Raw genomic sequence first — 21624 nt, 5'->3', positions numbered from 1 at the left:
GTCATATTCAATTAGCTTACAAGCACATACTCACCATCACCTCCTATATTGGTAAGTTATGAATAATTGTGAAGCATCCTCACAACTTAATCATCTTTCATCATTTTATTTCATCGGATTCATTTTACGGCTGGTTGCCTTAGTCATTCTAAATTATGGATGTCTATTGTCCTAGCAGGCTCCAAGAGTTAACTAACGGCTTAGTGCGTTTGCAGACTTGACAAATGAAGAGTGACGTTATTCACATTAGCCGTTTAAGAGGTTAGAAGGCAATGGGGGAGGTGGTTAATACTAATTGTGAGTCTCTAACCTTTAGCACCTACAATTAGGCTGAATTGGATCTAGGGTCTGATTGCAATTCGACAGAGGAACGCAGTCAGCAGACAAAATAGACGAAGGGCATGCTGGTTAGGCTAAATGTAAGTTGTATAGTCAATGTCTGGCCTTTAAATGGGGAGTCAGGCATTGTTAATGCAAGTATAGTAAGTGCCGTTTTATTTTGACAAAGCAAAAGAGGAACTACAGTATGAACTTCTTGACCATAATGCAAACTTTTGAGATACTTTGTCTGCTGACAGATCACTCCCGCCGAGGTTAAAGGTCACAGAGGGAGGAGCTTTGTTTAACAAACTTACTTCATCCCAAAATGCAAGCAGAGAAGATGCGGATGAGGAGGAGACAGAGTCCTTTTTTTGAGGGGGACAAAAATAAGATGACAAGTAACAGCTTTTGTCTTTATGAACTTACTGTCACTTTAGGCCTTTTCCCTACAATCCAACGAGTGTTAAAAGTGTAGCTTGGCTACATCGGTAGACCTGGTCCCTACTTTAAAGTGACACAATAGGGCTCCTCTCAGATCCTCAATATGGAAGCAGTTTTGTTTAACTGAACGATAGGCATCAGTCTTGCAAAACTCTCAGCTGCCTTTGTCTCTACTTAGGCAATCAAAGCATGATGGGACATCTGGCCCAAAGTAGAAATACAGCGGCTACACTGGTTTCCCTCTGTACATCAAGCAGCCCTGTGCTAATAAACACCACTTTTTAGGCATTATACAGAGGTAGGATGAAAAGGAAATGCCATCAAAACTTTTCTGAAGACAATCAGGAGAGGGGAACGAGATTGGCAAAGGACCTTGGGCCAGGAATCGGCACAGTTGTGCTTATGTCGAAGTGCTGCCCATGAGGCTATCGGCTCTGACTACAATCATTTTACAAAAAAAAAAAAAAAAAAATCATGAAGAGCTGAGGGTTACGCATTACAAGTAATGCAAGCTTTGCAATCAGATTACTTTAAGTAACTAATAAAGTAACACATTACTTTTAAATTTACACCAAAATCTCAGTAACTTTTTCCTGTCCCCATGTAGAGAGAAATTGGGAGTAAGGCACAGAGGCCTTCTGTAAACATGATGGTTATTGTAGTTGCATTTTATTAATCTCACTTTCACAAAAACAGTTTTCCTCAAAAGGAATAAAAACAGTGAAATGCAAACTCAGAATATTGCGCAAACCTGCAATAATAAAAATATACCATGTACTAATCTCACTTTAACCAACGTCTTTCCCACTGGCCTTCGATGATCCAATTCAAATCATACCAATAAGCAAAAATGACTTTAGATAAACATCACATTTGTGTTTCTTTCTTTCTTCTTTTTTTTGAAGTAAGAGTGTTAAACCTAACTTTCTTCTACGTCTTATTCTTCTGTGATCCAGATTGGCAACACAGCTGAAAGGTTTGTTTGAGCTGCGCCCTCTACTGTACAGGCGTGAATTTGGATTTCCTTCAGCCTGAGGCTTATTCATTTCACTTTAGGTGTGAAAGGGCCTTTACAATTGCCAAAAACATAACTTTATTTTTTTTGGGGGGGATGGGGGGGATGGGGTATTAAAAAACAAACAAGTAAGTCCAGTCAGGTGAGAAGTAGTAATGCATAAGTAACAAAATGCATTACATTTCCTAAAAAGTAACTAAGTAATGGAATTAGTTACTTTTTGGGGAGTAACACAATATCGTAATGCATTACTGCGAATGACCAATGACAAATGACAAATTTCCATTGTCAGAATGGCAAATTTTGCCTAAAGGCGACAAGGTATGGGAATCTACAGTCTTGCGCATTTCACGAGGCAATTGAGTGAATCGGGGATGTCAAAATCAGTATCCATGCGCTAGACATTCATAAACATGTATACTCCAGTGTTTCTGTCTGGCTACTATGGACGTCATCTCATCGTTTGATAAACAATCCATTAGGTCTCTGATGCTCTGAGGCCGGAGATCATTAGGTTGATGAAATGAACAATGGAAAGCTTGTTACGACATGTAACGCAGTAGCAGATCACCAGATACTTTCAGAAACACTCACTCTGAACGTCAGGTCATGGGCGAGGGGAGAGGTATTGAAGTACTCAAAGATGGAGTCCTGGAAGTCCGGAAGTTTCAGGCCTACAGTTAAAAAAAACATTTTGTTAAGAGTAATTTCTAGTTTCAAATAATAGAAGAATCCATTGTTAAGAGTAATTGTTAATTTCAAATAATAGAAGAATCCATTGTTAAGAGTAATTGTTAGTTTCAAACAATAGAAGAACCCATTCATTTAACAATCAGCAGCAGCATTTATGAAAGGTTCCCTTCAGATGTTCCTTCAAAAGGTGACATAATATGCTCATGGTTCAAGGACACTCAAGTCTATTAAGGGTGAAGTAATAACATGAGTATCAGCATTTTCACCTTTGTCTGATCGTGAGCGGCTCTCCTCCATCTCTTTCTTCATGTTCTCAAGCTGTTCCTCTAACTCTCTGTTCTTGGCATCCGTGTCTTTCAGTTTGCTGTAGGTGTGTAGGTGAGGGAGTCAAAAAAGTAAGGCTATCACAAAAAGCTACATAAGGGGTCAGCAAACTATGGCATGTATGTTATGTTGCCAAATGTAAATGGAACAGTTTTAACAAAACGGATATCTATCCGATCAGCAAAAACGCATGAATGACCAGGGGTCTCATTTATAAAACTGTGCGTAGGAACCTTACTAAAAGTGTACGTGCGCCCGAAAGCCAAAAATGGCGTACGCAAAAAAATATTCAGACTTCAAACCGTTCGTACGCCAGAACCTGCGCAGAATTCACTTTATAAATCCCAGTCAGCGGAAGATTGTGCGCACATGCGTCTCCTCCCCGAAATAACCATATATGGAGCTTACAACGCCTAGTTTTACTATACAGATCCTCATCTGCATATCATTTGCATATGATTATTCATCCACGTGATAACGTTTAAGGGTACAAGACACATTACATTAATAAAAATCAAGTAGTTGCCTATCCTTGCCTTGTTTTTGAATACATAAATCAAATAGTGTAAAATACATTTCAGAGAACGTTTTTCTCAGTCTTTTCCACTGGCCGAATTGTATTTTTAATTGATTTATATTTTTAATGGAAACAGAAAGGCCTTGGGCATTATTTGCACGAAACTATTTTCTCAGACAATCTGGTATTATCATGATAAGCAATTATCTCTGTAGTTAAAACATTAAAACACAGCATGCCAGAGGAAAAGTGTTCAAAAACTTCGCATCCACAACAAATATAAAAAAATGTTATATAAAAATGTTGTAACTTCTCAGTAATGATTTCATGTTTAAATGTTTAACTCCATTAATTTGAATGGCATATTTAATCTAAATGTTTATATCAGAAGTAAAACAGTTTAAATCATTATTTTATTTATTTAAACTGTTATTTGCGTCAATTTCACTAAACGGCCCAACGCGCTCGCTGGCGCGGACATTTAAGAAGGGATGGATATTTGCTTCAATTGACAGGCTTGGTGAGTGAAATTATATTTGTATTATCTTTCTGTACATGTTTAATTTTCTTTAGATTTTCTGTCTAAAAGTGACCAAAAAGACACTAATCTCCAGCTCGCCATCGGTGTCGCCAAACTGCTCCGTCTCCAAAACGTTTGTACGCATGGGTCAGAGTTTGCGTGCAGGTGCGCAAATTTTCCCGTCAAGTTTGTTTTTATAAATCACACCTTATGCGTCGGAAGTGGCGTACACACATTTTCAGCCCCGTTTTGTGCATACGCCACGTTTATAAATGAGACCCCAGGTGTAAATTGGCCCATTGGAAATATGTTCTTCAAAGTCTAATTTAAACCTGAAAGCCAACAAACTAAAGATTTGGCAAAAAAATGCTAAATTGCTTCAGAATTATTTATGGTTCCGCACTGTTTCTATGTTAGTCATTATTAATATTTGAAATATGTTTGTGCGTATTTATACAAGCAGGGTGGCAGTGATTAACTAGGAAACTTGAAAATGACACTTAATGGCAAAAAGGTTGCCAATCCCTGAACTAGATAATTTTAACTAATAACATGCATCCATTTGTATTATGCACATAAGACTGAACCAATACCATGCAACACACACAGCGAGCGTGTTCATTATGCATGTATGCATCTAAATAAACGAAAAGGCTGCTTATTATAGCAGAATCAAAGACTGACCTCTCGAAAGAGATGTTGGCAGCTTTAACCTTGCGCAGCTCATCCTGAACCAGTTGCTTGGCACGGATTTCAGCTTCCAAGGCCGACTGCAGCTCCAAACGGGCAGACATGTCCAACTTTTGACTGCGGCGCACCTTCCACAAAGGATCCTGACAAGGTATGGAGATGCAAGTTTTGAAAAGAAACCAGAAAAAGGACCATGTGGTACACTGAATCATGACGTTGTCGACTTTAAAACATCATTTGGTTCATTGGTTGCTGGGTTTTTAATTTCAAGCAGTTATTACTTAAAGACAGATCATATTGTGTTTGTTTAGGAACTTTCGTGGGTTGTCTATAACAGCTAGGGACCATAAAATATTGTTTCTACAGTGTCAAGAAGCAGTGCAATGAAGTAGTTATTCAATATCACAAAACAAGATGCTTTTCCTACAATAGTACAATGAAAGCAGCGTGCATGGAAAAAAATGCATGCCCAACAGACTACATCACATGACATAGATACCGTAAATCCTCTCTAGCACACGAATGAAATCCCTTAAGATGCATTTTCCATAAATCTGATGGCTCACGAGGGCTTATCTTAGATCTCCAACATTTTAATAGCTATTGATCTCAGCTGTCACCAAGGCTCCACAATTTACATGTGTTGCTACAAGACAACATTTGTCTACATGACCTATGTAGTGACTAGACAGTCGTTTACAAAAAAGAGACAGTGAACGGCTGCACGACAGCTGAATATTTGCAATGAAAGAAGAGGATTACATCCATTTCATTGATTAAACAGATGAAGTGACTGCGGCTCATGTGCAAGCTCCCACAGCTGATGGGAAGTGAGGCAGTGAAGGGCATTCATGGGAGTGTTCCTGGCCAAACTCATCAGCTTTACATTAGAGCTGCTGGTATTTTCCAGTGCGGCTCTCAAAAACGCTCACGATTAGGCATAATGCTGTGGCACTCACACTTTTGTTCAAGCTTATCAAATTAGTGACTTCTCAGCGCAACCGATTTGATGTCATACAATAGCGTGCAAGCGGAAGGTTAAGGGTATACATACTTGACCTCATGAGAACAATGGAGGCAAGCTTATCCGAAATGTTTTCCATGTTTTGTGAATTATGATCGGTAATGAGGAGAGCTGATGCAGCATTTCCATTCATCTGCCCTCTGAAACTTCAGCTGTAAATACGTTTGCTATTCACAACCCTGATAGTTTTGCAAATTAAGTAAGCAGACAGATGAATGACAGATTGATTGGCCAATAGCCAAGATAACAATCTTGTGCTCCGCCTCCTTTTTGGAGCTGCTCCACACTGATTGGAGGTTTGATGGATAAACTCACCCGCTTGGTGACCCGAGGTGCCACCATTGACCTCTGGGTTGGGATGCTTACTCCAGGGCCTTGCTGATTTAGCAATTAAAGTTTACACAAAACATAATACATTCTCAACAAATCTATATATAAAATTTTATAATAAATATGTATTTTTAATATATTGACAAATATTTAACTGTATACATTCATACATGCATTCATAAGTTTGGGGTCAGTAAATTCAGTCTCATATGCTCACCAAAGCTGAATTTATTTGATAAAAATAAAAAAATAAAAAAAACAGTAATATTGTAAAATTTGTTGTCCAATTTAAAATGTTCTTATCTTTTTTAATATATTTTAAAAATGTATTTATTCCTGTGATGCAAAGCTGAATTTTCAGCATCATTACTCCAGTCTTCAGTTTCAAATAATCCTCCAGAAATCATTCTAATATGACGATTTTGTGCTCAAGAAACATTTCTTATCATCAACGTTATTTTTTTTCAGGATTCTTTGATGAATAGAAAATTCAAAAGAACAGCGTCTTTAGTAAATGTCTTTACTGTCATTTTTGATCAATTTAATGTATCCATGCTGAATAAAAGATTTAATTTCTTTTAAAAAAAATACTGACCACACACTTTTGAATGGTAGTGTATTTTATATATATAATATAATATAATAATATATAAAACTGAACAGCCTATTAATTACATTCCTTAAGAGACATTTGAGCGGCTATGAAGTAATGTTGTCATATTTGAACAAGAAATTGACAATTTTTCTTTTACAGAAATTATATTTAAAATCAGAAAAACCACAACATGGCATTTTAATGAATTCAATCTGTGATTTTTTTTTTTTTTTTTAGTTCTATGACCCTAACACAGGAATTTTATGGCATACTTTGCATACAGCATTCACCAATTGCCAAACTCTATTTGTACCATATCCTGTAGCAACCCTGTAATTAAGCCAATTAGTTCAATTTGAGAATGAGCAACGTTGACCACATCTTTGGACGATGGCTTCAACCCAAACCTTCAGGGCTGCAAATCAATAGTTCTCATCAGCAGATCCCACTATGTCAAAAACAAGAGGGGGAGGCACTCATGCCAAAGTCCTACAGTCTGTCCTTAACCTCCTTAGAAAAGGATATTAAATCAAATGTGACCTCCATCACCTACAACATGTCACTTCCCTTCAATCAATTTCCATTAGATTTGCTATTTAAAGCAAATCTAATGTTACTGTGCTATGGCTCAAAGGAGTTAGAGAGAGCTTTCCACTCACTGACAAAATTAGAAGTCTCACTCTATCATCACAGATGCCCTATATATCCCTATGAACTAAAAAAATGGAGCATAATAGCAGATCAGCTGTTTAACGAAGTTCAGAGGTGAAAGCCCGATTAGAAGCAAGGCTGGATATTGGCACTGATTCCTCAAATCAATCATCGGTTTTATCCTCAGATCACAATGTAACCTCCCCTCTATTAATTTGAACTTTTTTAACTGTTTACCAGAGTTCTGGATCCCAGACTGGAGCTTCGCAGAGACTCCAACTCTTCCGTCATCTTGGAGGCCAGAGCCTGAAGGTAGCCACGTGCATCTTTCTCGTCGCTCACCCTACAAAAACACACACAGTCTCACATTCGGCCATTTGACTGCAACGTCACCAAACCAAGATTTCCATTTCAGAGCAAAGTTCACCCCAAAAATCCTATTTTAAGATTTTTTGTTTTGCGGACTACAAATGGTTATATAGATAACACTGTATATAGATTATAGATTATCTCACCATTGGATAATCTCAGCGATCTGTGCTTCCCAGTGTGCTACACTCTCTTTCTTTGATGCTAGATCCTGGAGCTCATCCTCCAGCTGCCTGTTCTGAGCTGTCAGCTTGTCCACAAAAGTGCAGAGCTACAGGGGAGGAGATTTCAGGATCAGTGTCCAGTCTTGAATATTACTCCTGATATACCTGCAATACGGTGTCCTACCCTGTCTGTTTCTGCAGTGAGTTTACGGTTTTCATCACTCAGGAGGTTGCGTTCACGTTCATACTTCTCCTTCAGAGCACCCACGGACTCGTCCATCTCGGTTTGCCTGTGGACATAGAAATAGGGCTGGAATTAGTGGTCAATATGAGGAGTTGTTTTTGGCTGATGACAGTGATGCATTAAAACTAAATTGTTACATTAAAGTTTTGACCTAATTAAAAATATTAATTCAATTTAAAGTGAATGGGGTGGTGCTTAGTTCTGTCAGTAAAATATTTCAAACACATTGACAATATTTGAACATTGTTCATTTCACTGGGCAACATGTAAATGCTCCACACAAATCCCATCTCAGACTTGGTTCGATTTAAATCAATGTTGTATGTGCTTTCAGCATGAATTGAGAAAATGAAGAGCTCCAGGTTTATATCCTGGGAGGAGTTAATAGCATTTGACCATGTGTTAAATGAGGAGAATATTATTAAAAAGCTAATGTCTACTATCCATGCAAACTCAAAATCTTTGCTTGGTTTTATGCCAAAATAAAGGCATGAGCATTCATTATGATTGTATAACAAAAATGTATAATATAATATAATATAATATAATATAATATAATATAATATAATATAATATAATATAATATAATATAATATAATTCAAAAGTTTGTGGGCAAGTAAAAAAATATTTGTATTGATTTTTATTCATGCATTAAATTGATCAAAATTGATCAGTAAATACTTTTCAATCATCAATGAATCCTGATGACAAGTTACACAGATTTCACAAAAATGATGAAAATTTAGTTGACATCACAGGAATAAATTACATTTTAAAATATATTAAAACAGAAAACAGTTCTTTTAAATTATTATTTAAAAAAACAACCTCAAAAGTTTGAACTGTAGCGTAAATTTACAGGATAAGCACATAAAATGTGGAGTCCACTTCAAAGTACAATGTGCATGGGTTTCTCTCAGATTTTTGCCAATGCTGATAACCTCATAAAAGGTTAAATATCAGTCAGATAATCAGCCTGGCCAATATCAGTCGCTGGAATCGCAACCCGGACCGTTGACAGAACAGCTTACCGTTCTCTCTTGGCCTTTTCCAGTTTGTCTTTGAGCACCAGCAGCTCTTTGTGCAGGGACAGATGTTGACCCTCAGAGTCATGAAGCTCCTTCCTCAGATTCTTCAGCTCTGTAGAGTGGCTGGCATCACGTCTCACCAGCTCCTCCTCATAGAATAACACCTTCTTATCCAGCTCTGACTTCACCTTGGTGAGCTCCTGCTGAGTCTCAGAACTGAGGCTTGAGGAACGACCTGTTCCCTGCTTCACCTGAAAAAGAATCAAAATCTAAATCAGATAAACTCCTGAGACTTTAAATCAATTTAGGACAATAATTAATAATTCATTAAAACCCTAATATACAAATAGAAGCATATCAATGGAAAGCAAAAGAAGAGGAGGAGTGAGCAAGGAGGCAAAGGAGAGAGCTTGACTTTCAAGCAGATGGAAAAAACATAAAACATAGCAGGAACATCCTGCTAAAAATAACCCCACAGGATATCCTACACAAGGCAGGAGGAAAAAAGAAAGATGGCAGGCAAAGTAAGGCGATGTTTGAGGTTAACAGGGTGAAAGGCACTAGAGAGGTAGATAAAGATCAGATGAATGGAATAGAAGAGAAAAATAGTGAATCTCAGAGAAGCTGTCAAGAACATGCCATATTTTAGCCAAAAATCTGAAGAAATGAATAAGATATCATATTTTGCTGAAAATTAAGCATGCACATATTGGTACAATAGGCCTGTGTGTTATTAGACGATATTAAAAGATCAGTATCAGTCAATATAATTCCTTTATTTTCACTTTTACATTATCTTTGCCATCATCTTACGCTCACTTAAAGTTAATCTTTAAAAACACTAATTTTATAACTGTTAAATGTAATGTCCAGCAAATCTAAAAATGAATATATATTTGTCATACAGTACATAATGTTGTGATGCCTAGATTCACTTGTATTTAAAAAGATTTTAGTTTTGATTTTTTTTCTTTAGATAAAGTAGTATAATTTATGGCAGGACTATCTGTAAACTGACCAATGGCAGACAGGGGGAGTGTTCAGGAAACCTGTATCAACAAATGCATTATTTTTGCAAAACTATGCAATGATCATAGTGATGCAGAAACGACACATTTTACTTTTAAAGGAAGAAGTACATAATAAATAACATTATTACAATAAATAAGGTATTTTTTAAAAATCACAATTTTTTATTTATTTATACCATTTTAACTCTTTATTAACAGTATTTTGTTACCACGAGATTCCCCATTGAAAGATTCACAAGTTGGCTGAAGTCAGTAGAGAGGCAGTGTATGAATGAGTGCACTCTGACCTTGAGTGTCTCCAGTTCACTCTCCAGTTGTTTAGAGTAGACTTCACTGTGCTCTCTGAGCTTACGCTCCTTAGAGGCTTCGGCACGCGCATCCTCCAGCTGAGACTCCAGCTATCACACACACACACACGAAAAACAATCAATATGGGAAAAAAAACAAGGACTCGTATAGACATTCTCATAAACCCTTCATCTTGACCTAATTTCAACCGCACACGTGTGAAATTCAAGCACTGAAATGTCTTTGAGGCATACATCTTTTGAGTCTTCCTTGACATGAAGACTTCACAAAAAAAAAAATTTTTTTTAAATAATTTCCCCAAGACGATTCCAATCTAGTGCATGGGAGAGACAGGAAAGAAACATAAAAAAAAGAAAAAGTGTATAAAAAGGGGGAGGGTCTGAATCCAGCTGCAGTCAACAGTGGGCCTGCACTGCGGTCAGTGTCGCCCATCTGGCTCGAGTTAGACACTGCGGTCCAGAGGAGGTCATGGGGTCCGTGAGGCTGGCCTGCAGGGACAGGAGGGGGCGGGAAGGGGTGTGAAGACATTCCTGGTGTCGTCTAGGGAGATCTGGAGCTGCCGAGCCTGCCTCTCTCTGGAGCGTGACTGATGAACTTCAAAAATGTGGCGCATTCCAAGGCCTTGTTTTCATCTGTGCCCTCAGTCAGCCCCGGGGTGTTAACATGATGACGATGGGTAATAAACACCCGGTGGGAGCCGGACGGCACCGGTTCGGAATCCCAGGATGACACATGCAGCGTGGATACGATTTCCTGATTGAAAGCCCCTGGCAATTCATCTCTATTTACTTTGAAAACACACCCAAAACAGTCATAACATTACAAGAGAGGGTGCATGACCCCCTTTCAATCATGCTACTCACCTCCTTGCGGGCCTTCTCGGTTTTGCGGATGTCCTGGCGCATGGACTCAATCTTCTGCATCACCACCTCCATCTCCTCCTCCTTGTCCCGCAGCTGCCGCGACAGACGCTGCTTCTGCGAGCGCAGCTCGGCCATGCGCTCGTTCACCTCGGAGAACTCCTGCATGGCCAGCTTCCTCTGCTGGTGGGCGTCCTTCAGCTCCTTGGTCTGAGACTTCAGGCGATCCAGAGACTCCACCAGTTGCTGGAAAGGGAGAGCAAGAGAAATGGATCAAATGGGATTGAGGTTGAAGATATTAAAACGTAAAACGACAGCAGGGAAACAGATGCGCGGGTACAACTGTGAGAGAGGAGCAGTGGAAGGAGAGAAAAAGAAAGAGCAGCCGCGCCTGGAGAGAAAGGACTGAAAAAGAGGCTGAGTGAGAAATAGAAATCATCAAGAGAATTGGGAGTTATGCGCTAGCTAAGAGAACGGGACACACACTCGTAAGGACGATATCAACTGGCACAAGTGAAATGAACAAACTTTACATGAAGTATTTCGACTGAAAACACACTCGTATGGATCTCATACAACAGCCTTGCAGCCTTGCTTCGGCAGGTAATAGCCAATCGGGGCTCAGGGTCAACAGTCAAGTGGAACGGCCCGACAAATGCGATTAGCTAAAAATGTGATGCACAGCGAGGGAATTTTGACCTGCCTTATGTGAGGGGGTGATGACATTAATCTTGATGAACGAGCCCAGTGTTTATGAACTTCCTGATTGAATAAGGCTGAAAAGGACATGTTATCTTCAGCACGAGGACAGGAGAGAGGAGGACCATTCTATGGCCGTTTTGTAAAAAAAATTTTTTTTAATTTAAAGTATATGAAAACACTCATTCTGAAGGTGTTCATAGGATTTTAACACCTCAGTATCACTGTACAGCAGGGTTGAGAACTGAGAATCTGTTCTTCTGAACTTAAAAATAATACATTTTTGTGAACCAAAACTATACAGAATGACCAGTGTAGTCAAAACGATTCTCGAGCATAAATCAAACACACAAAGTTACTTAGTCATCCTGGAACTGAAGTAGTGGCAGATCTTTTCTTTCGTATTGTGATGTACATCCGAGTGTAATAGATTATAAAAAAAGAAAAAATTATATACTAGGGTGGGACAAATAAGATCAATAAATATGGATTTTAAAAATAGATACAGTGAATCTCTTTAATCTTATGCAGACTTTAAGGCATGTAAGACTTTAATCAGTGTATTTACTGGCTGGTTGTTAATTTGACAAAATATAGTTAACAATAAATAAATAAAAATCACTAAAAAAACACCTTTTACAATATTCACTGCATCTCATCACTTGCCAATGATATTGCATTATTTTCCCAAAAATGTCTTCCTCGAAGTACAAAAATAACTGTTAAATGGAAAAGCTTTAGGGAACTAGAATCGTAAAGAGGAAGCAGAAATGTTACATTTCTTTTTGATTACCATCTTCCCATCTAGAAAGGAACTTGATCTAATGTTTAGGGGGCTGAATTTATTTGCATAATTTCTCTTACAATAAGAAAGTAGTTCTTGCACACAGTAATACCTACACTCATACATTTTGGCGGGTAATTAAACTCTAGTCAATCATACCTTATGGATATCCTCTTTCTCCAGCTTGAGGGCTTTGACTTGCTTGTCCAGGGCCTTTAACTTGGAGGAGGAACTTTCAAAGTCCTGTCGAAGAGTCACTGCCTCCTCAAGTTGGTGCTCCAGCCTATCAGAGTCTGAGGCGGGACAAGTCAGAGTTAGATGGATGTGATTAATTAGCTGACACAAAATGAACAGCCAAATAATCAAATTATGATAGTGGAAACAGTAATGACTCATAATCGTAATAATATTCTTACCGAAGCACTTTTCTATGAGTGACCATAGTTAATCTATAACGTAGGCGTGCGTTTAGTGCTTTGACATGACTCATAAGTTAACTTACTAGACTTTATCATATCATATATCCACTGACAATGATTGAGAGACCCATTACCTGCCAGTTTCTTTTTGAGCCGATCGATTTCCTCATTAAGTTTTTTAATCTCTTTATCACGACCTAATGTGCCGGCCCCACGCCCAGAGCCATGGAGGGACTGAACAGCCTGAGTGGATTCTAGGAAATCACATGTGGAATAAACAATCATTATATACTCAGAATACAATTTACTGATGCATTTACAAAAATGAAACAGAACTGCTGAAACTACTAGATGTTATTTACAAGGGCTTAAGGTCATAATTCACCCAAAAATGAAAAAAAAATGAAAAAAATAATAATAATCATAATTTTCCAAACACTTAAGACTTCCGATCATCTTCAAAACACAAATGAAGATACTTGATGAAATCTGAGAGATTTCTGTCGCTCCACTGAAAGTCCAATTCACCAAAACACTGACGCTCGTTGAGAAGTTCGTTAAGACATTGTAAAAGAATTGAGCGGTATATTCCAAGTGTTCTGAAGAGAAATAATCACTTTATAAAATGAACAGATTTATTTTTGTCTTTTATTAACATATAAACACTGATCAATGCACATACATACAGCAAATCGAATATGGTAAATGGAAGCTTAAACGTACTTGCATGATAAACCTCAGTGGTTCTCACACGTCAAGCAAGCACGTTTGAGAAACCACTCAATTCAAATTACTGTTACGATGTCTATATTAACTTTTTGAACCATCAATGTTTTGTTGGCATTTACTTTCAATGGAGGGACAGAAATCTCTCAGGTAAAAATATCTTCATTTGTGTTTTAAAGATGTGTATTTAGGGTTTAGAATGATGTGATGGTGAGAAATTGAGAACAGAATTTTCATTTTTGGGTGAACAAACCTTTTAAGTGAATGTTTTCTTTAGATATCAGGTTATTCATTACCCTGCAGTTTACGGTTGAGCTCCTGTTTCTCCTGCTCCAGGCAGCGAATCCTCTTTTCAAAGGCCTCCACCTGCAGACCCCCATCAGGGAGATCCTCCCCGGCACCTCCATCCACCAGCGAAACCCTCCTCACACTGCCACGGTCCGAGAAACAGCTCTCTGTGGTGTAGGTGAAGCCCACGAAGGGTAAGTGCTGCCCGGTGAAACCCGTGTGAGATACTGGGGGTGCAATGTCCTGCAAGGTGGAAAAGGAAGTAGTCAAAGGTCAAATACGAACAAGCGAACACTTTTCTTTTAACAATAAAAGCCTTTCAGAGTTAAACCAACCGGGTTTTTCAGGACATCATCGTCTACATCAAAGTTGGAGGTGTCTGAGGGAGAGCTGACGTCAGGGATGTACGGTGCCTCAGTGTTGCGGATGTTCTCCCAGTCGATGCCGGAAAAGAAGGGGTGCTTCTTGAACTCCTCGATGCCTTGCTGACCCAGCCGACGCTCTCTACTGCAGATCAACCGCTGGATCAGGTCTTTAGCCTCCTCGGACACATCCGTGATGTGGGACGGGAACTGGAAACGCTCCTAAATAGTGCAAATTAGACCAGTTTACATTCGACACCAATTTTTCCAGATTTTCCACTTTGGTTAAGGAACCAAACCATAGACCATTTGAGTAGTGGTTCAGGGGTGACCAGATGTCCCGATAAAATTAGCACAGTCCTGATTTTATGAGCCATTTCACATGTCCCAACGGAGTTACAGGCAGGATGTTATTCGTCATGATAATTACCTTGAGCTTTATTTTTTTTATTGGCTATAAATACATTTTTAACTGTGTTTCATGCTTTTTCTATCATGAGAAATCCCCAAGACACAAATGTGTGACTGTATATGGGTCAGTGGTGGTGAACATGTAAACTGGACAAATACCAAAAATACACAATGATGAAGCATCTCACCTCGTGGTTCATGATCTTCCCGTAGGTCTCCACCAAGGATTCGGCGTAGAAGGGCGTCTCGCCATAGAGCATCTCATACATACAGACGCCTAGAGACCACCAGTCACACTCCGGCCCGTATTTCCCCATGCCATCCTCCATGGCCTGCAGGATCTCTGGAGAGATGTAGTCTGGTGTGCCCACAGCCACTGACGACTGGACCTGCACAGGGGATGACAGGAAGCAAAATCACAAACGAGACTGGATAGGTCTTCATTTGCAATTAAATGCGACTAGAGCAGGGGACACTACCGTTCAAAAGATTGGTGATTGGTGAAAAGATGCATTAAATTGATAATGTTAATAATGAAGATTTCTATTTCAAATAAACATTTTATCAGGATTCTTTGATGAATTCAAAAGAACGAGTATCGTGGTTTCTACAAAAATCTTAAGCATAACTGTTTTCAACACTGACAATGTTTCTGAGCAGCAAATCAGCATATTACATTTTAACATATTAAAATAGAAAAGTTATTTTTACAGTATTTCACAGTATAACTACTTTTGTAGTATTTTTGAATAAATAAACGCAGCCTTGGTGAGCATAAGAAACTAATGAGACTTGGAAGTGTACTCAAATGAGTTATAGACGCATTAACTTTGAAAATTGCACAATAACAATACTATAAAGAACAATCTAGATACATCAAATTCACCATGCCAAGTCTTGCTCAATCTCACTCATAAAACATGTGAGCACTCAAAACACGTCTTGACCTCCGGTTATTTTTGTAAGATTTAATTGCTGAGAAGACAAAGACAGTCAGATGATAACACTGCAAGATATTGAGAGAATTCTATTGCCTTAAAGCAATATATAATGATCCCAATCCCCTATTTAGGGAAAATATTAAATTGGTTTGCTCTGCTTATTTGTAGGGCTGCACAATTGGGGTAAACATGTTGTGATTATATACCAATACCAATATGACTAATAATTATTATTATCATTTTATAATGAGTATTTTTAAATCTTTAGGTTTCAGTGCTATAGAGAAACAATGGAAGATCCAAAGCTCTCATTGGTTTTATGGTGTTTATGCTACAAAAATGGTAAAATTATGTGCCTGGGTACTTGTAATGGGATGGGCATGGGTATGGGTATTCATGAATCGAATTACCGTACTGTGCGCGTGTTTCAAAAGTGCGATATAATATAAAAAGTGTGTTATATCATCAATGATGTGGGCGCAGTAACCTGGTTCCCTAAAGATTCGACCCCAATCCCAATGAAGACGAAAACGTTAATTTTCTGGTTGTCATACTCATTAAGTTACGATTAAAGTTAGTGAGTCCATGCGTATAAACCTAAATAGCTAACTGTTCTCACGTCATGTACAGTGTAGGTCAAAAACACCCGATGGCTCAAAAACAGCCATCTGCGATCGTGACGACCGTAACATGAGGCTACTCACGCTTGCATTGTGATCTGTAAACCCCTCGCTTCCAAATGATTTCTACCATATTTATTTTAAAATATTTTATATATCCCTCCATGGTATATTTAAGTCCCACTTGAATGCTCCTCGACGAGAGGTGGTCCTTCTGTGTCCAAAATGTATCAAAAACATCTTGGGACAAGGTTTTCATTCTGACAGCTGTCATTGTAAGACAATTAGCAACTCTGTTTGTTTGTCCGAGATAGCAACAGTAACTAAGGGGGGTTGTGTGTGTGTGTGGGGGGGGGGCTTACCGATAGGTCAGTTGCAGCCTTTGTGATTTGATAATTGCACTAAATATCACGATTTGGGTTTTATTTCGATTAGTAGTGCAGCCCTACAATCTCTACTCAATATCTAAATAAAAAAGTAACATCCACCACAAATATACAGGGATGGGATCTGCTCAGTTGGTGGAACACAGCACATGTGCAGCTGAAAAACTAAAGCCCTGTTCTGCCCTTCCACATGCTGCTGGCACAAAGGACACACACACACACCCCAATAGATAAAAGCAGTTTTGGCCTTGGTCTTGTTATCAGTGCACTATGGTGACTCATCAGTCTGTGAGCCAGAAGGGTGGGCAGTGACGGGCCTTTCTAATTAGCCCTCCCCTTCAAGGCCAGAAGGGCCAAAAGCAGCTCTATTAATGTCAGAAGCAGAGAGAGGAGAGGGTAGGGGCAGTGCTTTCACCAAACAGATGGAGACCACCCTGCAAGGATGACAAACCGGCTCTGGTTTTAGACTGACACTGGAGTTCAAAGATGGGACTTTCATCACATACTGACCGTGCCATCTTGCATCATCTTCAGACAGGAGCCGAAGTCAGCGAGACGGATGTGACCGTTCATGTCCAGTAGCACGTTATCTGGTTTTATGTCCCTGTGTGAACAGAAAACACAACACATAATTCAAGAAAAGCTTTAAAAGCAGCGGTTCTCAACCAGTTTGACACCAAAATTTTTAGCTCACAAAAATGTCATTAAAGATCGGTAATTATAATTATTTATTATAATTAATATAACTACAATTTTGGTTTCTAAAATGTCTCTTGAATTTCAGTGGTTTCATGCTCTCAGTAGTTACACAAACACAGTGGGGTCAGCACAAACTGTGTTCATCCTCATTGCATCTTAACTTGTATTTAATAAAGTCTGGGTTGCATAATTTTTCTTTTAAACCATTAACCACAGATTTGTTTTTTGAGGATGAGAGGATATCACGCAACCTGTCCAGGTCGATATTTGCCTTATTTGTCTAGATTGGCAGATGAATCCGCTCCAAAATAATGGTTCATTCATAGTCTCATTTGTTAACATGGGTTAACTACATAAACTATTGGTTAAACTAACAATGATCATCTTCTATGGCTACAGCATTTATTTCTTTTAATTATTTAATGATAATTATTTTGTAATACACTTAAAATAAATTAAAGTTCTGTTAACATTAGTAAATGTACTGTAAACTGATATGAATGAACAATGAACAATTGTATTTTAACTGACATTAACAAAAACTAATAAATGAGATGTTTACATAGCCTACACTTGATTCTTAATACTGTGTGTCGTTACCTGGATGATCCACGGCTGGTTTTTTTGTGATGTTGTTCATGAGTCCCTTATTTGTCCTGAGCACTAGTTTATCTTTTCACACTGAGGACAACTGAGGGACTTATACGCAACTATTACAAAAGGTGAAAACATTCACTGATGTTCCAAACGGAAACAATGCATTTAGAATCGGGAGTTTAAATTTTTTTAATTTGAAATTCAGGGTCAATTGTACTTATTTTGTCTTCTGGGAAACATGCAAGTATCTTCTGTAGCTTCTGAAGGGCAATCAACGTGTGATCAACTGCAAAATTCAAATCTGCATTTGCGCTTTGGCTGATGCTCAGCGCTCGTGATCAGTGCTCTAAACCATATGTTTTTGATTGGTGAGACAGTCCAAAATTTTACAAAATACAAATTTCTAGCCCTCTGTTAAAATGACAGAACTCAGCATACGCTAGGTAATGGAGGACGCCAGGTTTGAAGGACTTAGTTCAAAGAACAGCCTCTGATTCACAAAATGTGCTGTCAAACGCCTTGTGGTGTCAGTGCTTATAAGCTTTAAATTTGTTTGTTTCTATAAGCTACAAAATACGTGGAAGACCAAATCAATGCAGGACTTAGGCTTAATAGCCTATTCTCAATGTTCTGGAATAGCAACAGTAAAAGCGTTAATAATGCTATTGCTTCAATAATTCAAAAGTATAATCGGATATGATGGCATTGGTGTAATTATTACACTGAAAGCTTAAATAAAGTTTTATTATAAATAATAGTTATTTTTATTTGAGGGTTGTTTTTTTTCAGTTCTGCTGAAAATAACATGGAGCTTGATTGGATGCACATTCATGTCTACAACAAAAGAGGTTATATATGGTAGGTTGCATATTATTTGCATTCAGAATTCAGAACAGACCTGTCACAACCCACCAGTTGAGAACCACAGAGGAGAAAAAAAACATGGCATTCTGTGCCGTTCATCACACAGCTGACGCAGCCCTGCACTGTGAGGTGTTATTACACCAGTGGGCAACCCACCCTGACAGCAGCTCTCCAGGGTGGCTGTTTCTCCATGCCCAGCCATGCCCTGCTCTCCATGTAAACAGCCTGCCTTTGTTCAACATCCCCCTTTCACACACACTCAGTCCCTGTCTATCGACGACTGGGCCACACACACAGTGCCCTCTGATTCACAGCCCTGGCACCATGGCGAGCACAGCGGGTACAGAGTAAACATGGTGTCAAAACTCATCACGCACACACAAACCGCACCATTCACAACCTCACTGGGTGTCAGTATAAGCAAGAAGGGTTGTACCGTGGAGACACGTGTATACAAGCACTTTTATTTTCATTTCGTCAGTCGCTTTGGCCTGGCAGGGTGGTCACTATCGGTGAGAATAATGGGATGAGTTTAAAAGGCTGCTGTGACTTAAAAGCATAGCTGATCCATCAATATAAATAAAATCAAATAAAGTCATAATTTACTCATGTCATTACAAACCTGTATGACTTTCTTTCGTGAAACACAAAAGGAGATGTTTTGAAGAATGTTCATGCTGTTCTTTTCCATACAATGAAAATGGAATGGAGCTGTTAAACCCCAAAAACAAAAAAAACACACCATAGAAGTAGTTTGGATGACTTCCACTATAATCCATAATTCAGTCTTCTGAAGCAATATGATAGTTTTGTGTCTTAGTTATTTACTAAAAATATTGGTTGACAGCAGTACTCCCCATTCATATCAATTGTAGGGAAAAGAGCAGAGTGAACATTCTGCTAGGGCCGCATGATTTGGGGGGAAAACCTAATTAAGATTTTTCTGATAAAAATGCAATTCCAATTTAAAATGTGATAATAAATGTTAAAATAAACCTCTAGGCTTGCTGTGCTTGTTTGTTGGGCTGGTCAGAAATTGTGATTACACATCAATATGATGATAAAATATATTTATATGACTACAAATAATAATAATAATAATAATAATAGTACTAATAATAATAATAATAATGGTTGCTACTGTCACTTTTGTGGGTCAGTCATATGGGATTGTAAATCACATGAGGGTGAGTAAACTACCCCTTTAACGTTGCTACTGTTTCAGAGGAAAAGCCCTCATAAGCTTCCATAGGAGGAAGGAAGAGGGGGCTCAGCTGGACCGGATGGCAGCCCAGGACAAGCAGCCAGGAAGAGGCCCCTGAACCTGAACAGATCTGCAGCCCAGAACACCACAGTCTACTGCGGTCATTTCATTAAATGTTTCATCTGGGAGTGGACATGTGGGTGGGGTGCTGTTGATCTCCAGTGTGCCCATCACTCAAACAAAGACAGTGCCCAGACTCTGTCTTGATTGTGAGTACATGTTCAAACATAAGTGCAGATCTTGATTGAAATGTTGTTTTGTCTGGATCTAGTCTTAGACAGCCCACTTAGACAGGAAGAGGCAATCAGATATTTGTGACCAACCACAGTTTGCTTTTTACACAACTTTTAGGGGCTGGTAAATATAATTTTTAGAACAAATCAAAACCATGCTGAAAAGACCAGCACAAATGTCCAGGTATTGTTTTATCATAGCTAAAACAGCAGAACACTATACTAGCAATGCCTAGGTCTTTGTGGTAAACTGGTTGACTAAGTCTTACTGGTAAAATCCAAGTAAGAATCCAGTCTGGGTCTAATTCTCATTTGTTCTTTAATTCCCTCTTTACACACACAAACACACAGTCATGTCACCTGTGTACATAGCGTTGCTGATGGATGGAGTGGATGGCGAGCACCATCTCCGCCACGTAGAACTTGGACATGTCCTCTGGGAGTCGGTCTTCAAATTTACTAAGCAAAGTCAGCAGGTCCCCGCCCACATAATAATCCATCACCAAGTACTGTAGGAGGAGACATTATCATCTCTTATCACACAACACCATTTAATTACACAAACACTGACTCAGCACTTCATAATATCAACCGAAAGACATCAATGAGTAGCATTATTAGTAGCATATATTTATCACACAAGCACAAGTCGTAACATGCAGAACTCTGGATCAGTGTGTTTGAGGATTGCACTTTTGCTGAACTGAGGATTGCATCAGAGGTTGAGTTACAAATAATCATCAGTCACTCTGATAAACTTGACATTTTAATCGTGGTCAATTATTTTCCATAATTTCCTTGACAATTATTTAAATATCACAAAATTATATATTAATTACATTATATAAGCCATTTTATTTATGAATGTAGTTAAAGTAATTAAATAATTCTATTAATAAAAAGACTTAATTTCATAGCCTACATGCTTACAGGTTTTCTCTGGATAGCTTATCTTTTAATTACACCCAGAATGGACATTATTTATGCATTAGAGGTGTTATTATTTTTACATAAAACTAAAATCTTCACTGCTTCACAATCTTCACTGCTTAAAAAAAAAGTTTTTTATTAATTTTAAAAATAAATTAAGATAATAATACATTATGAACTTAAGCTTATTTTATTACAGTTAGTTGTCAAGGCAAAATTTCGCATTTTCGTTTAAGTTTTGAATATTAAAATGACTATACTGAAATCAAATCAA

General features: G+C 38.4%; 1 protein-coding gene across 6 annotated transcripts in view; it reads right to left on the bottom strand.

Annotated features, from left to right (window-relative positions):
• Nucleotides 1-21624, bottom strand: part of cdc42bpb (CDC42 binding protein kinase beta (DMPK-like)) — a 69277-nt gene that overhangs the window by 13369 nt on the left and 34284 nt on the right. For 3 of the 6 annotated variants that reach the window (XM_084091917.1, XM_084091918.1, XM_084091920.1), the window contains exons 5-21: nt 20781-20929; nt 17274-17367; nt 15005-15205; nt 14379-14627; nt 14052-14286; nt 13164-13283; nt 12770-12903; nt 11131-11373; nt 10246-10356; nt 8931-9178; nt 7839-7944; nt 7637-7761; nt 7359-7464; nt 4516-4664; nt 2737-2834; nt 2372-2451; nt 636-686 (exon numbers count right to left, since the gene is read on the bottom strand). In XM_084091917.1, the coding sequence (XP_083948043.1) occupies nt 636-686; nt 2372-2451; nt 2737-2834; nt 4516-4664; nt 7359-7464; nt 7637-7761; nt 7839-7944; nt 8931-9178; nt 10246-10356; nt 11131-11373; nt 12770-12903; nt 13164-13283; nt 14052-14286; nt 14379-14627; nt 15005-15205; nt 17274-17367; nt 20781-20929 (2499 nt within the window). The remainder of the gene's footprint in view (nt 1-635; nt 687-2371; nt 2452-2736; nt 2835-4515; nt 4665-7358; nt 7465-7636; nt 7762-7838; nt 7945-8930; nt 9179-10245; nt 10357-11130; nt 11374-12769; nt 12904-13163; nt 13284-14051; nt 14287-14378; nt 14628-15004; nt 15206-17273; nt 17368-20780; nt 20930-21624) is intronic. The other 3 variants (XM_084091919.1, XM_084091921.1, XM_084091922.1) reach the window with 1 other exon arrangement.

This window comes from Abramis brama (assembly GCF_963993115.1).
Source record: "Abramis brama genome assembly, chromosome: 18".
NCBI classification, from domain to species: domain Eukaryota; kingdom Metazoa; phylum Chordata; class Actinopteri; order Cypriniformes; family Leuciscidae; genus Abramis; species Abramis brama.
This window is presented reverse-complemented; position numbering and strand designations above follow the sequence as displayed.